Source organism: Alligator sinensis, unplaced genomic scaffold, assembly GCF_000455745.1.
Source record: "Alligator sinensis unplaced genomic scaffold, ASM45574v1 scaffold506_1, whole genome shotgun sequence".
Lineage (NCBI taxonomy): Eukaryota > Metazoa > Chordata > Crocodylia > Alligatoridae > Alligator > Alligator sinensis.
Window position 1 is genome coordinate 420,875 of NW_005842215.1, and position 16,805 is coordinate 437,679.

The 16,805-nt window shown below is 40.9% G+C and overlaps 1 protein-coding gene across 4 annotated transcripts in view; it reads right to left on the bottom strand.

Annotated features, from left to right (window-relative positions):
• The window catches only part of CNOT2 (CCR4-NOT transcription complex subunit 2), a 126,662-nt gene that overhangs the window by 42,293 nt on the left and 67,564 nt on the right, over positions 1 to 16,805 (bottom strand). For all 4 annotated transcript variants that reach the window (XM_014521471.2, XM_014521468.2, XM_014521470.2 and 1 more), the window contains exon 2: positions 8,741 to 8,863. In XM_014521471.2, the coding sequence (XP_014376957.1) occupies positions 8,741 to 8,863 (123 nt within the window). The remainder of the gene's footprint in view (positions 1 to 8,740; positions 8,864 to 16,805) is intronic.

Here is a 16,805-nt window from a genome sequence, read left to right on the forward strand (position 1 = left end):
CAGGGTGTTTGTGGCTCTACTCCACAAGGAAAGGAATGGCAACATCTGGCATATCAAAATTGGATAAGAAAAATGTTCTTGCTCATGAGGAAATACAAGTCTTGAGTTTTGAAAATGTTCTCAAGCACTTATTTTGAGTTGCTACAAAATGGCTTAGAGATTAACTGTGAGTATCTTGAGTATAACCCTATACTTGTAATATGTCAAGTGAGAAAATAGAGGTTTGGGGATGCCGTTATACCATCTGACATGACAACGTTGCCAACTGTCATTTAGTGAGAGAAGCATGCAACACATCCATTTTAGGTATGGGAGCAAAGATTTTTGTTGTTTTTGTTGTTGGCCGAAATCCAACTTTTTTGACTTCCCTTAATTATAATGCCTTTTCCATGCCCTTTTTAAACTCTTTGTATATTGCTGTTTTGCTTTGAGAGCAAGAGACAGAAGAGCATGATATGGGATGGGGGTGCCAGATTTGCATTGTGACAGTACTTAGATCCATTAAGGATCAGGTCATTTTTATAATAAAAATTAGCATTGCACAGATGCTTATATTTTTCAAAAGTATATGTAAATATTACCACCTGAATTTTTAGTTTTATATTGCATTTATTGCAAGCTAATAAATAAGGCGTTTTGTTTGGCAAATATACATTACACAGTTTAGGTTACCATGGTAATTAGAGATGGAAGATCTTACTGGCTTGCTTATCTAGTCACCTAAAAAAAACCTTAAAACTGTTTCTTGAAAAATGCTTATTTCTTTTTGAAGCTGCCGAATTGAAAGCCAGATATAGTACTCAGCATCTTTGCTCTCTGTTGTTATTTGCCTGAATCTTGAATAAAGCTACATTATCTGATTTCCTGAGACTATTCTTTTTCACTTAAATGGCTTACTTTTAGATCAAAATTAGATTAATCATTTTTGTCTTCAGATATTACACGTCAGAATTTTTGTTAAATGTTGTCCCATGAACTCTGCTTATGCATTGCCAAGAGCTAAGCATACCAAGTTTAGCCCTGACTGTTTTAGTGGTAGATGTAAACCATTATGTAGTAACAGATGAAGAGCTTTGACCCTCTTGAATACAATGTAAGGTTCATTTTGTGTTAAAATCCAGATTAGCGTGAAGAGGTTAATGTTAATAAGAATGTGCATCTTCATAAACATTACTAAATCAAGGTAATCAACTCATTTCCTCCCATTCATGAAACTCATTGCTGATGATATTGCTAATGCACGAGGCAATGGGATGCAAGTCTTTTGCCTACTATGAGAGACATCAGAAAAATTGGGAGCTTCTCAGTTGTAAAGGTGAGACTGCTTTTTGTGACCACAGACTTCGAAAGGAAGATCTGCATATGAAGGAAAATTGGAGGAGTGTTATATGACACACTCTCTCAGGAGTCACCTTCTTAATGAATCAATTAAATGATCAAAGAAGAACAGCAATAGTCAGGTCCTAGTCCAGGTCCCTAAATGAGAAGCTAGAACCAGTCAGGCAGCTGAAAAAACAGAGCAAGACTGAAGATGACAAAGCCAGAAATCTGGAAAAGAAATCAAACTTTTTTTTTTTTTTTTTTTTGTGAAAAAGACAAATCCACCCAGAGGTCACACTGCTGCTGCTGAGATTCACTGTTCTGTATCCTTTTTATTTTGTCAAAGAACTAGGAAAGAAAATGAACAGCAGGTCCTAGAGAAAGATAAAAAAAAACCCAAGAAAGCATATTGGGTTGCATCAACAAAAGTTTTGCTTGCAAATCAAGAGACCTGATCCTTCCACTCTTTTCAGTGCTGGGGAGGCCTCAGCTGGAGTACTGTGTCCAGTTTTGGGCCCCACACTTCAAGGAAGATGTGGGCAGATTGGAAAGAGTCCAGCACAGACCAATGAAAGCTATTAGGTTCCTGGGAAGCAAGACTTATGTGGAACAGCTGAAAGAACGAGGGTTATTTCATTTGGAAAAGAAAAAGCTAATAGGAGATTTGATAAGTCGTCAAACACCCAATGGGCAATTACAGAAAGGATGGAGATGAGCTTCTCTCTTTGGCCCCAAGGGACAGGACTAGAAGTAACGGTATCAAGCTTCAGCATGTATTTTAAAGATTAAGAGGGACTTTCTGGCTATAGGGATGGTCAGGCATTGTAACAAACTACCTGGAGAAATTGTGGAATCCTATCCCTGGATATTTTCAAGAGCAGGTTAGACAGACAACTGGCCAGGGACAATCTTGCCTCAAGCAGGGAACTAGACCAGATGGCCTCGTGAGGTCCCTTCCAGCCCTACTTTCTCATGGTCATATAATGACCTGCTAACAGACTCACATGCAAGAAGGCAGAGCACTTCAGAATAAAGGACGACCTCTCTTCTGCAAACCAAAAGTTTATTCAGAGAATAATCAGCCAAGAGTTGGATTTCAATAGAAAATGAGTATGGGAATTAGAGCTACACCTCTAAATCAGAACTTCGTAGACCCTAAATGCTTGAGGCTACAAGTGGGAGAGGAACACTGGAAAAAAAACCCTGGTCATACCCTGTTCACTCTCCACCACTGTGTGGTGCAATTAAGGCAGAGCAGTAAACTCCAGCACAGTTTGTGTTGGATCTAACGTCTACACATGCACCCAGAATTGCAGCAGTGAGCCGGGGAAAAGTAGCCCCAGTTTGGCAGGGGGCTGTCAGAGGGGCTAGCTAAGGCACAAGGGTGCTGAAGTGCAGGGCTAGGTGGCAGGAAACCCCTTCACTTCAGCACCCTTGTGCCTCAGCCAGCCCCTGTCACCATTTACACATGCATTTCAGCGCATACAAGTACTCTGCCATAAGATAGTATTGTCCTTAACAGTACTATCTTACAGTGGAATTAATTTACCACACCATAGTTCTGGTGCATGTGTAGATGGTGATGCTTTATTGTAGAACTCATTAGGTCTACTCCACAGTAAAGCACACATGTAGATGCGCGATTTGACAGGCTATTGAGTCAGATGGACCTACAGTCTGATAGTAAATTATGTGGGTTTCTCCTTCTCAAAAGACAATAGTGCTCAAGAAGAATAAGACATCTAATCTGGCCACAATGCACATAATGGACTCAATCACCACTTCTGGACTCAGAAGGGACCTTGGGTACAGACAGAAGTAACAATTTTCACTTGACCTGGCCACAAAAAGCAGTTTATAACCTTGACCAAACAAGTGCGCAGCTGCAAACAGCTACAGAAATGGCACAAGGGGTCAGATGAAGATGTTTCAAAACAGAGCATCTTCTGTTAACTTCTGTCTGCGCTGCCTGCCAGCCTTGAAATGTTTTCAAAATAGTAGGGGAGAGGGAGTTCAGTCAGGTTTTTCATCGCCTGCTGGAGGGTGGGGTGGATGCACTGGAACCACCCCTCCCTCCCCCAAGTGGGGGAGCTTCAATTCACCCACCTCACCCTTCAGCACCAACTAGGGAACCCCTAAAACGAGCTCCCTCTGCTCCCTTTCCCACCTCCCATTCTGATAACTTGCAGCCTCACAGGAAGAAGGGGCCGCTGCTAGAGAAAGCCAGCAGCTAGATTCCCATCCCTGATGGAACCAACAGAGAACTTCTGTCTCTTCCAGGGGATCATTGCAAATCAGAAAGCTTCCTACAAAGCATTCTTGGTTACAGCGGGGAGCCTCACTTCTGTCTGCAGCCTAAATTATTAATTCAAAGTAGCATAATCTTTGTGTAAAAAAATCCCAAATTAACAGAAGTTCCTTAACACCTCTATTCTAATTTCTTTGCTAAGACTTTCTTTCTGAGTCATGTAGTGAACCGCCTTTAGCAGAATGCATAAGAGCTGCATTCATGGGGGTGTCCTTTTCCTTTTTCCTGAAAACCACAGGACCATCTCAGACAACTGTTAAAGAAGAATGAAGATCTACTGCCTCCAAAAAAGGCAGGTGCTCAGCAGAAGAGTGGAATGCCTGGAATGGAGTCTGACCCAATAAACCTAAATATTCTGACAAAAAAAAAAAAAAAAAAAAAAAATACTGGGGTCATTGAACTGGTGTCACTAGTGAACAACCAAGCATTATACAGTTGTTTTTTCATTCCAAGTATGTGATTTCCATTCTGGTTGTTGAAAATGCAGCTCCCTAATAAGACATTAGATGAAAACAAATACCTTGTAACCTGCCTAAACTGATGGTCTCTAACATTCTTAAACTCTCTTAAACTACTTGCTGCTGTTGGTTCCCCTTCTGTAGAGACTGATCTAACTATATCACTACAGAAAGTCTTGTGGGGCTAAGGTTAGTCTAAATAGCAAGCCAAAAGAAAAATCAGACTGAGACAGAAAATAAAATGGATGTGAAACTACTCAAAAGGGCTCTAGGACACTTTTACTAAAGCCAGAAAGGGGCCCGATTGTTGATAGTCTAATATCTTGGTTCAGCAATCTACAGCTTAGAAAACCACTGGATCCAGCCTATGGAGCTGTGGTTTTGGCAGCAGGAGCTTCACCTGCACTGCACTGGGTCTAGCCAGGAGCTTTCCAGTTTCAAAACACAACCAAGTGGCAGGGAGAAGCAAGGAGTAGCAGCTGCAACAGCTGGGTCCTAGCACCAGCCTACCTTGGACCAGAGATGGATCATTCTGGCCTGCTGCCAGAAAGTGTTGCAGACCTCTGGTATATACAAAATGCATACATGTGTGCACTAGGCGGCTAGTATTCGCTTCGGATTCGGCCGATTCGGGGGACTGTGATTTGATTCGCTGATTTGAATCACTATCCCAAATCAATTCGGCTGAATTGGGATTTGGAGATTCAGCCACTGCCAAATCGGCTGAATCTCTGAACTGAACAGGCCCCATCCCCCACCCACTTTCCCAGCCCTGTCAATGGCTGCCCCACCAGTGTCCTGGCTCTTTAAAAAAAAAGCCCCACACTCACCGGCTCCTGCCAGGGGGGGCAAGGAGGCAAATCCCCTTTGCCCCTCCACTGTCCTGCACTGCACTGGGGGGCTCTGCCATGAGCCCACAGAGCCCTGACGGCCACTGCAGCAACCAGTGAGCGCAGAGGTTTTTTTTGTTGGTTTTTCTTTTAGTGCCAGAATGCTGGAGCCGGGCAGAGCAGCTATCAACGAGGCTGGGAGAGCAGGCAGGGATCAGGGGTGCTCAGAAGGCCTGGGGGAGCAGGTAGGAAATGGGGCTGGGCAGGAGTTGCTCCATGGTCCACTCCCTCCTCCTCCAGTCTCCCCTCCCCCACCCCCAACTTACCGGCATGGAGCCCGGGTCTAGCTCCTTGCTGCAGCGAGCAGGGATGCCCGAATCTCCAAATCTTCTCTGAATCTATTTGGAGGCTTTGAATTGATTTGGACCTTTTAATTGGTCTCCCAATTCGATTCAGATTCAGAGATTCAGCCACTGAACTGGATCAAATCTTCTCCGAATCAAATCAGCAACCGAAGTTTCGCACAGCCCTAGTGTACACATACACACGCATGCACACACTAATGATGAAGGCTAAAATTGTTAGAGTATCCAATCTGCTCTCCAAGAAGTATAGATGTCTTGCTGGAACAGGAAGGTGTCAAGGAAAATGCATTCTAGAATCACCTTTTTAATTCTGCACAACCATCTTACACCTATTTTTGACTGTTGTCAAAAAATAAAAATTAAGTTTAAAAAAGTCCTTTCATATCCCACTATATGATAATACTACCCCTACTTTTGAGTGGACAAAAAAACAAACAATTTCTCTCTACCCCTAAACCTTTATGCTTATACTGTGGTTTCTCTTGTTGCACACACTTCATCTCAGAATGAAAATTCTGTAAAGATAATATCCTAATGGGTATTCTCTGAAGCCATTTGCCTGCAATTCAACTCAGATTCCTACTTCTCTCAGAGAAGTGCCAAATCGTTGTCTCAATTCCATTCTTAGTGTTTCAGTAAGATGAAGATAGACATGTTTCTAGAAATCATAATACTAAATTTTGTACTCAGGTTTAGTATTTATGTATTTAGTATTATATTTCTGGGAACATGGCTATCTTCATCTTACTGAAACACTAAGAATGGAATTGAAACAAGGATTTGACACTTCTTTGAGACAAGGATTTGACCCTACTCAGAAGTAGGAATCTGAGTTGAATCTCAGGCAAACTGCACCAATATTATCTTCAAAGAATACCCATTAAGGTATTATCTTTACAGAATTTTCATTCTGAGATGAAATGTGTGTAACAAGAGAAGCAACAGTATAAGCAAACTGCAAATGAAGAAATTAAAACAACTTCAATACGCCATTATTTTGTTAGTGATATCTGCCATCCAAAGAGATCACTTGCTACAAAAACTCATTGCTAACACCATTAAATGGATATTCTCTCTGTAGGACTTAGCTTTAATCTTCAATTCATTTTTGTTCTCATGATAGTTGGCTGGATCACTAGAATACAATCAGAACTCTCTCCTTCTCCTCCCCAGAAGTTCTGCTGTTTTTCCCCTCCTAGTTCAGCATAGTTTAGTAGTTGTTGAAAATGGAAACTACTTATAAGGTCCAAAATGTTGAACATTTCCCTTATATGCTTACAATGCTGAATAAGACTTGCCCATTTGGAATTCCTTTAAAAGTTAGCTCATTTTGCCTATTAAAACTAAAAATCTGGAAATATTTCCCCATTCAAAAAGAAACACTGTGATAATACAGTAGCATGTGCTAAGAACTATCTTCAGGGGGTATTCTCACTGAAATCCAATAGGAAATATTTTTAAGGATTACAGGGGGGCTATGGGGAGGTGCAAAGCATCCTGGGGTGCTGGGGGACAATGAGTTAAACTTGAAACTGGATGGGACCTGGGGCAGAAGTTCAATAAACTGGTTTGACCTAAATCAGTTAAGTCTGATACTACATTCATCCAAGTTTATCTTAAATTGGTTTCAGCCATTTTGAAAGCAGTTTATGCACACTGAACTTCTGTTGCACTACAGATTTGAACCAGTTTCCAATCACTTACCCAGTTTAGGTGCAATTTCTGTCCCTAGCCCTGGTGGTTTTTAAATGTGTACCCCTTCATCACAATATACAATTATATGCATCAATTATGTACATATTTTGATTAAAACCTACCTGTATTACTTGGAAAAATATAAAAACCACAGTATATGCTAGTTAAGGATAACATGAGCCCAAGTCTGGAAAAGCCACAGTGCTAATGAGCAAAGTCATAGGCCAAAGATGCCAAGGTACCCATTAGTAGGAATTAAGATTTAATACTTGTAAACCTACTGGAAACTGTTTTTCCATTGAATGTTGTCATGGCACCATTATCTCCTGTCATCTTTGCAAGCTTCAATATCCTATTTGTCCACTTTTCTGACAAATGTTTTCTTGCTGTCCTTGGCATCAGGCACTCTTACCCTAAATCGACCACACCTTCCTCCCCACCTCAGTTTCATTCTAAGACAGGGGCGGGCAATTATTTTGGGCAGAGGGACCTCTTACTAAGTTTTGGCAAGCCAAGGGCCACATGACAGGCAGCCCAGGACAGATAAATATTTATTTTTTTAATTTTTTAGGGGCCCTGAGGACCGGATAGGATGGCCTGACGGGCCGCATCTGGCCTCCAGGCCACATTTTGCCCACCCTTGCTCTAAGATATACTTCCTATCATAATGCCTGCACAAAATTACCCCACTCAAATATTCCTTTAGTAACATACAAATGTAGGTGACCGTATTTCAGCATTTCAGTGTTGCAGTATAGTCCATATACAGACCATATTTCAGCAGACTCTCTCAGTGAAAACAGGATGCAAGGTAACTGTAATAAAAAGCTTAACTTTTTACTAAGCTTCACTAAGCAATGTCTTATTTCTTTCTTACTGCATCATATCTAAAACAGCATGCGATTTTACTGGGGGGAAGGGGGCATGCCAGAGAAAGAAAGAAATTTGCTGCTTTGAAATGGTATTCAATACAGCTAAGAAATAAGTTACTTTACTGTTATCATAAATCAAATCATGGAGGGATGTAAAATGCATTTATTTTCCATTCTGTGCTTCCTCAAATGCTTTACCTACCAAATCAGCTTCAACAGGGAGAGAATTTAAGTCACTCAACACAGATTCAGCATTCAAAAACTTTTTTTTTTTTTAAATAATGTTACCAAATTGTTTTTTTCTTTCCTCAAATTTTCAGCTGAATTTGAACCTAATCTAAGGTAACGCTGCCTGACGTCCAATATCAATCCATCGTTACTACGTACATGCATATGCTATGAGATGGCCATTTCTAACTCTGATGACCTGCGATCAACCAAATTTAAACTACTTTTTAATCCACAAAAAATATTTTTGAAATACTAGAAGTTAAAATGATCTCTAATACAGTTTACAAAAAAAAGGGTTGAAGCACAGTGGTCCCCTCCTTGTGACAAGGTATTTAGCGGAACACATGGGGCTGTGCCATAAGCACTTCTGCTATGGCCTCGAACTTGTGACATCTGGGCTGTCACTCTGCATCCTAGCACCTGCGCCACCCCAGCCCCCAAAGCCCAGTGGTGATAAGGGTTTAAATTACACGTCTTTTGACATGACCTTCATAACTCCATCTTTTTTATTAGAAAAGTTATCCTAAAATTTCTCAATGAAACTTTTCTACCTAACAAAACCATTAATTTGCACATTAAACACAGTCTGTAGAAGCAAAACATTATCACAGTTACGTGATGACTCCAGTAAGAGGAACAAAACTACGTTTGCTCAGCTTACATCTTTTTCTGACCGATGTGGGAACATCGAAGACTGGCTGTAGTACATGTTTTCATCGTGGTAATCACCATCGACCCCCTCTACAAACTTCTTTCTTGAAGCACCAAACATGCTGTTTGTCACCTAAACCAAAAGAAAAAAATTATTAATTTCTGTAAGTAAGTGCTTTCCAAAGAAACAAAAGGAATAAAACAATTTCCATACTACAGAATTTTTAATATGTAGTTAACTTTGCTACATATTTTTGTTGCACAGACCTTCTCTTCAATGACATTTCTCTACTACAGAATGGCATAAATATAATCTTAAAAAGGATCGTTACTACTAACTAGATTTGTTTTGACGAACACCTAAAAATGTTTAGAGAAACAGTGGGCAACCCTCCTATATGATTACCATGATACTAAAACAGTTATTTTTGAGCCCAACAGCAAGAACATTACACTTGTGTATCATCAAGTACCAGAGAAAAGCCCTCACATACATACAGTATGTAACAAGGAAGCACGCACAAACCAAATTTTACATTTGGCCTTAAAAACACCATAGGAAATTACTTGTGTAAGAATGACAAATATTTACACTGCAAAGTCAAGTTCTTGAAAATTAAATTGCCAGATTTAAAATCATTCATAGAATCTTAATTCACCCGCCTTGTACACAGGCATTATTTTAGTGCAAATGAAGACTGCAGAACCCCTGCCTAATTCAAGGTTTAAAATGAATAAACACATGGGTATGTTTGTATAGCAACCATAAAATTTACATTACCTCATGTCCGAGCACCAACCTTTGTAATCTAAAAACATGTTGTATATTATAATATGAAAGTGAATTAATATCAAGATGTATTGCTATAGATAAAAATGAATTACATTATATACTTAACTGAAAGAACAAACTGAAGAGAAGCTTTGTAAAATTTGTGCGTTTGTTAGGTTGGTATTCTCTGAGAGTGAGAGTATGAGTGTGTACACACACACAGACACACAGTGCCATTACGAAGCATTTAAGTATACTAGAATAAAGTTTAAATGCGTCAGCTACCTGATTTTTATGCATTTTGAAACCAGAGTGCAGACAGCCCAATTTTATTTTAACGAGTTAGCTTGAAGTGCATTCTACACTGGCTGCCATGAATACTATTCAGTACCAAAAAAAGCTAATGTATTTTTGCTCCTCCTTCCCCACCCCTCCAACCCCATTACACTCAGGGTACACAGACGCAGTTAACATTTTAAGTGCTTTTATCTCCTCTTATGAATAAGTTTAAGAGGATAGACTTTGATAGGTTTTATGCAGAACATTAGACTGTTGTCTAATATAATATGTTCAAACTAACACCCTGAGATGGCAAAAAAAACCCCAAAGAAATGAAAGAGTTGCACTCTGCTTTCCAATTGTCAAATGTCCTGAGGTTTAGTTTTCCTTACATAAATGCAAAACTAAACTTCTAAAAAAAAAAAAAAAAATCACAAAAAAGAGCATCTATTAACTCCTGACAGCATCCGGTCTACTATATTCAATATCCCAACTCAGCTGTCCAACTTACAGCTTGCAAGTAGCCTGCATTAAGTTAAGGCCTCCAGACTTTCACCTGACTGTCACTCCCCTCCATCGCTCCAGCTGCCACAGCAGCATCTGGGCTCCCTCCTGCCTCTTCTGGCAGCTGCTTCCTGATGGCAGGGCAGGGCAGGGCAAGGAGCTAAGGGTGTGTCCAGGCCATGCACAGGGGGGAAATTACACCCAGGCAGGGGAGGTGAGGGAGGTCTCCATGAGGGAACTATGCACAGTACAGTGGGGAAGCCATGTGAGCAAGCAAAGTAGCAGGAAGAGGTTGAAAGCAGGGAGCATCCCAGTGGCCCATAGATTACATGGTATGGCCCACATAGTATACAATCCCTGACGACTTGGAAGCTGGACAGTCCTATCCTAACTCATCTGCAGTTCACCAATCCCAAAATAGTTTTTGTTGTATTGGGAACTAGCAGGAATTTATGCCAAAAAACAACACTTATTCCGAGACCAAATTATTTTAATTAGGGGCGTACTGATGACATTTCGGGGGCAATACCGCTAGCCTATTTTTAAGAAGGCACATTGGTCAATACCAATCTGATTGCCGATACAGCCGAGTCCAGCTGGTAAGTCTGTTGTGGTGAAAGGGGAGGGGGAAGGAAGGGCCATGAGGGGGCAGATCAATGCCCCCTGCACTGAGGGAGGGAGTCAGGCTGGGATAGGCGCTGCCCAGCTGAGGCGGGGCAGGCACAGGACAGAGCTGCAGCTTGTCCAGGGGGCACCAGGAGTGGGGCACCTCCCGTCACTGTGCGCCACGTATCCAATGGCTTCCACTGCTGCACCTGACACTTGTTCGGGAAGGCACGGGGGGAGGGGGCAGCATGTGCCCCTGGATCTGCACGGGGTGGGGCAAGGCAGGCTGCAGCTGCAGGAGTAGCAACAGGATGAGCCACCAGATGAGTGGCACGCAGCAGCAGGAGCCACACCCCCCAGACAAACTGTAGCTAATGTCCCGCGCCCACCCCATCTCTGCTGGGCACAGCCTACCCCAGCCTTACTCCCTACCTCACCATGAGGGGTATTGATTTGCCCCCCTACACCCTTTCCCTCCCCTGTCCCCTTTCACCACACCAGATATACCAGCTGGAAGCAGTTCTCCAAGCTGTTGGGCTTGTGCTCCTTGCTGCCTGCATGTTGTGCTGCAATGCATGCATGAGCATTTAATCAGCCAAATTATCAGCCACTTCAGGCCAATTTCTGATATAGTCAATTGCCAATCCGGTAAATCAAACCAATGTATTGGTGCACCTCTAATTTTAATCCTTACTCCTTATGGAGCATAGGTCATGCATTTCAGCTTTATTGGTCAAATCTCTTCGTAGGGTGAGAACAGCCCAGTACTACATCTTTGAAGTGAAAAACTCATCCCTCATGACACTGAAGATCATTTGCTACTTCCAATATACAAATAGACTGTAACTTCCATTAACATGGGAAACCAATACAGTATTTATCAAGAATTTTTATAATCCCACAACTTTCATGCTCTTTTCAAGCAGATGAAATGTTTTCTGCTCTGAAGAAATGTATTGATAAAGAGCAAAATATCAATTTTTACCTATTTTACACAATAAATGCACAACAATATTGAAAATACTGCATGTGGAATACTTCAAGTAGAATTAAGTTTTAGTAAAATTTTGATCAAGAAGAAATGGAGTATTAATATTTAATTTCAAATTCCTTTGCGCAAAGGTTTAATTTTCCATGTGTGCAAGGAGAGTGCATTTTTCCTTCAACAAGCAGCAAGTTTACAGGCTCTATAAAATACAAAATAAAGCATCCCAAATTGCTTCAGCAAATTCAACTAGCTTTTAAAACTTGTACTGAAGCTTCACTTTACTACAAGCATGTCTCTACCCCCTTAGAACTCAATCATTACATACCAGATGGAATAAAGCATTTAACAGGCTAAAGGGATTACAGTCATTTCTCCCCCACCCTACCCAGCCAAGGCAGAATGGAAGCTTCATCCCATTTGGAAAGGATAGAAGAATCCCCGAGTGATGCTATTCCTAGCTCCTATTCCAAGCTGAACCAGTCAAGCATCTACTAGTCTCCTCAGAGATCAAACTTGAGGCCCATATAAAATTTTCTAGTACACCCCTGAAAAGCATAAAAGAAGAAAACCTTTTTGCCAGGGAGAAGTTCTACTATTATGATAAATTATTCTATTATAGTAGGAAAACCTGCAGAAAACATTACACAGGCACAAAAAACAGCATCTTGCACTCTCTTGTGTCTGTTAATGGGTTTTCAAGCCATAAGGAGTTGCAGGGTAGGGAAGACCCCAAAATCAAATTGCAACGAAGTAAAAGCTATGGAAATGCATGCTGGAAGGTAAAGTTACCCAAATAAGTTGGGAATTACAGTAGAGAAGTTTTACTGTATTATAAAATAATAGTGCCAAAAAAAGGAGAGAGAGAGAGAGACTGCTCACTCAGGCCCCAATTGTGCATGCATTTAATTGATAACTAAGCATATGCATTGACCTTATACACAAAGCAGTCCAGAGTCTTTACAATATCAGACCTCAGGGTACTGAAAGGTCTTTATGTACAAAGTACAAGAGAAAAATAGCAACATTAGGCAGAATGAGAAGTTGTCAAAAGTGTACACAATCCGAACGAAACCAAAAACTAACAAGTTTTAAAACTTTCAAGAAGATATTTCTTATATAAAAAGATGGATCAAAAGCTGTTACTAGAAGTTTGTACCCTATTATCATTGGTAAGCTCCCTTTATAATTACTATAATTTACAACTATTGTTAGACAGACTCTTCAAAATAATTATAAAATGGACTATACTATAAGAAACCATTAAAAGATAAGACTAAGACTGGGCAATAGGAATGCTTTATTCAGATAATTAGTGAAGGGTACTAACAGAATCTGAAAAGCATATTAATTCAATACTGGGGTACATTTAGAGTAAGAACCTGAATTATTTGGGGACATCAACTGAACAAATATAGTTGGTTGCTTTGATTATCTTTATTAAAATGCAATGGCATCCATTGATTATTTTTCTTTTAAAAAGGATTTTGGCATAACTACATATAGCAACTCATACAATCATTGTCTTACCAGCAATTGACACCCTCACTGTTGTTACCAAAACCAAAAAACTTTGTGTACTTTTCAAACAAACTGCTCCCCGACAGTGAAACACTGCAGAAACTGAACGACAATTAGGCAGCCACATGCATGTGTAACAGAAGTTTGCTTAAGTAAAACGTATTGCCAATCACTTGCACCATGAATCACAGCATGGAATAAGTAGTAGTACTCCCCTTTCCACCAGTTTCCAATTCTATAATAGATCTGACCAGATAGAACAGAATCAGATAGTTACTGAGGATCAGTAACTACACAGGAAGGAATCAGTGGGATAAAAAGATTTAATATTGCTTCAACAGCATTACAGTCTAAGAACCCGCCATTAGAACAAGCACTGGTCTAATAGCCTAACATTTATGCCCACTTCCTAATCACAAACCTGGCCCCAAAGCATGCTGTTATTAGATAATATTTCATTCGAGTCAGTAGCACTGAATGACTAACAGACTTCTGGATAAGAAAGTCCACTGCCACACATTACTACAAGAAAATTACTATTTGGGAAGGCTAGCTACAAAAATAGAATGGCCACAGTTCTCCAATCTGTTCAACTGTTCAACTACAGGTACATATAATACCGCATAAGTGACTTAGAAATATCACTGCTCTCTGACTTATTTTCTAGATCAAACAGGCTTTTGACAGAGCTACAGATGGGACTCACTTGTTCATTACTGAGCTGCAAACAGCATTAAAACAAAAACACCCCCTTAACCAAGCAATTATTACTTCAGTGTAATGCAGGCCCTGGTGATGAAGCCTGATCAGCTACAACAACTGACCTAACAAAAGGCACGATGCACACACTCTTCAGAATTTTGACTTTTACAAGTTGGAAAGACAGTTCCCACCAGACCAATTAACAGAGAAAAAAAATGGTCTTTTCCTACTGTGGTTTGGAAGCCCTCACAATCTCATTTTCCCTTCTCCAGTGAATACCCACCTGGATTACACCAGTAGAAACAATAAGTGTTTAATACCTTAGCAAGATCAATTAAAGCAGTGCAGTTACAGCGTGGTTAAAGTATCTTACTATGGCTCTAGAGCTGCGAATTCAGGTCCTGCTCTGGACTTGGGCCAAAAGCAGTTTTATGTTAACCAAGTTGTAAGTGGACATGTGGTTGTTTGGACTGGGGAGTTAAAGGTGGCTAGATGTGATGCTAGCCACAGGAGTTTTCAGAGCTTTAAAAAATAAATAAATAAATAAAATCACACTAAATTGATGTGCCCCTAGGCTCCGCAAAACCTTTAACCAAGATTAGTTAAGTGGACTGGTGAATGACTAGATGTGGTGTAAAGATGACTTTTCAACAGTAAAAAGTAACTCTCACTATTTCTCCATTGTTCTCTTTCAGTATGCTGGATTTTGCATAACATTTCCTAGAAAATTTAAGCTAGGGAAACAGAAAGAGCTCCTAGATTTTGCTACATGGAAACTCATGAGATGCCAGAGTCTAGACTGAGTTTAAAGTTCACAAAATATTGGCATAAAAGTATTCTACCAAAAGTGGCAAGAGTGTTTTGTTAAAATATCAAAATAACAGCTGTGGTAAACAAACTGAAGTGTAGTAACTAATTTTTGTTAGGAGCTTTCCAATTGTACACAATATTGATTATTTCATAACACTACAATACATGCAAGTGAGGAAAAAGCAGCATGAAAATTATTTTATGAGTTACGACAGGCACTAAAGTAAAGCTGGCTTTTGGATGTCATGACTGTGGGGGGAGAAATTAGAAATGTAAATGAGAATCTCTTTCACATGCAAATATAGTCTTGAAAATGATGTAAAGCTGATTACTAGGTTTGACAGGTACAGACTGCTACAGTCTCCTACTGCAGAACGAGGCTAGAAGAGAACTGAGAGACTGTGTGCAACACCTCACACTTCTGGACGCTTTATATAAAATCCATCAGCTAGAGAATCGCCTCGTTTACCCTCTCTGTTTGTCAAAGGAGGTTATGGAGACTAATAAAAGGGATTAGACAAGTTTACAAAGGATAAATCCATCCAGGGCTATTAAATCACAGAGTTAGAACGTACTACAGGTAACTTGGAAAGTGCGGGTCATACAAACACACACCTCATTTCTTACACTCTGCCTCTCAAGCAGCACTTTTTTGGCATGCATGCCACAAACCAGCCCTGTACCCTCCTTGAATGCCACTCCAATCTCTTTCCCCTGCTCCACTTTCTTCCCTAACTGTCCACTATGCTACCTGTCCCCTCCCCCATCTGTTGCATACCAGAGATTGCCCATGCCACTTAAAGCATACATCACAGGTTGGCCACCTCTGCTCTAAAGCATCTACTACTAGTCACTGATGGAGATATGGGACTGAACTACATGGATCTTTGGTTTGAACCAGTAAAGAAAAACCTATGTTCTTCCCCAACTTCTTAGACAGCTCTCCAAGGAATAGCACTGCTGTCAAGGGTGAAAGGAAGTACAGACTTGTTTGTTTCCTTGTTTCTGAGGGAGCAATTTTGCTAAAGTCACTAAAGGATAAGTCAATCCAAATTCACATTCACCTTGCTTTTTGGCAGCATAGATTCATAGATTGTAGAGTCAGAAGGGACCACAATGGATCATCATGTCCGACCCCCTACCCCTGGCAGGAAAGAGGACCGAGATCAGATGACCCCAGTCAGGTGACTATCTAGACTCCTCTTGAAGACCTCCAAGCTAGGTGATAGCACCACCTCTTTTGGAAGCCCATTCCAGATCCTGGCCACCCTTACTGTGAAAAATTTCTTCCTAATATCTAACCTAAATCCACTCTCAACTAGTTTACACCTGTTATTCCTAGTCACTCCCTGGGGAGCCTTAGTAAACAACACTTACCCTATTCCCCGTTGACCTCCCCTAATCAATTTATAGGCAGCCACAAGATCTCCCCTCAGCCGTCTCTTGTGAAGGCTGAAGAGATTCAGCTCTCTCAACGCCCCCCTCCAGTAGGGTCTATCACGAAGGCCACTAATCATGCGAGTGGCCCTCCTCTGGACCCTCTTGAGATTCCCCACGTCCCTCTTGAAGTGCGGCGCCCAAAACTGGACACAGTACTCCAACTGTGGCCTCACCAGTGCTGCATAGAGGGGGAGCATCACCTCCTTTGATCTATTAGTCATGCACCTGCTAATGCACGACAAGGTGCGATTGGCCTTGTTGATGGCCTCGTCACACTGCCGGCTCATGTTCATCTTCAAGTCAATTAGGACTCCAAGATCCCTCTCTGCCTCCGAGCTACTGAGAAGGACACTCCCAACCTATAGGTGTGCTGAGGGTTCCTCCTTCCCAGGTGGAGTACCTTACATTTATCTTTATTAAATTGCATCCTATTTCTCTCTGCCCATTGATCCAACC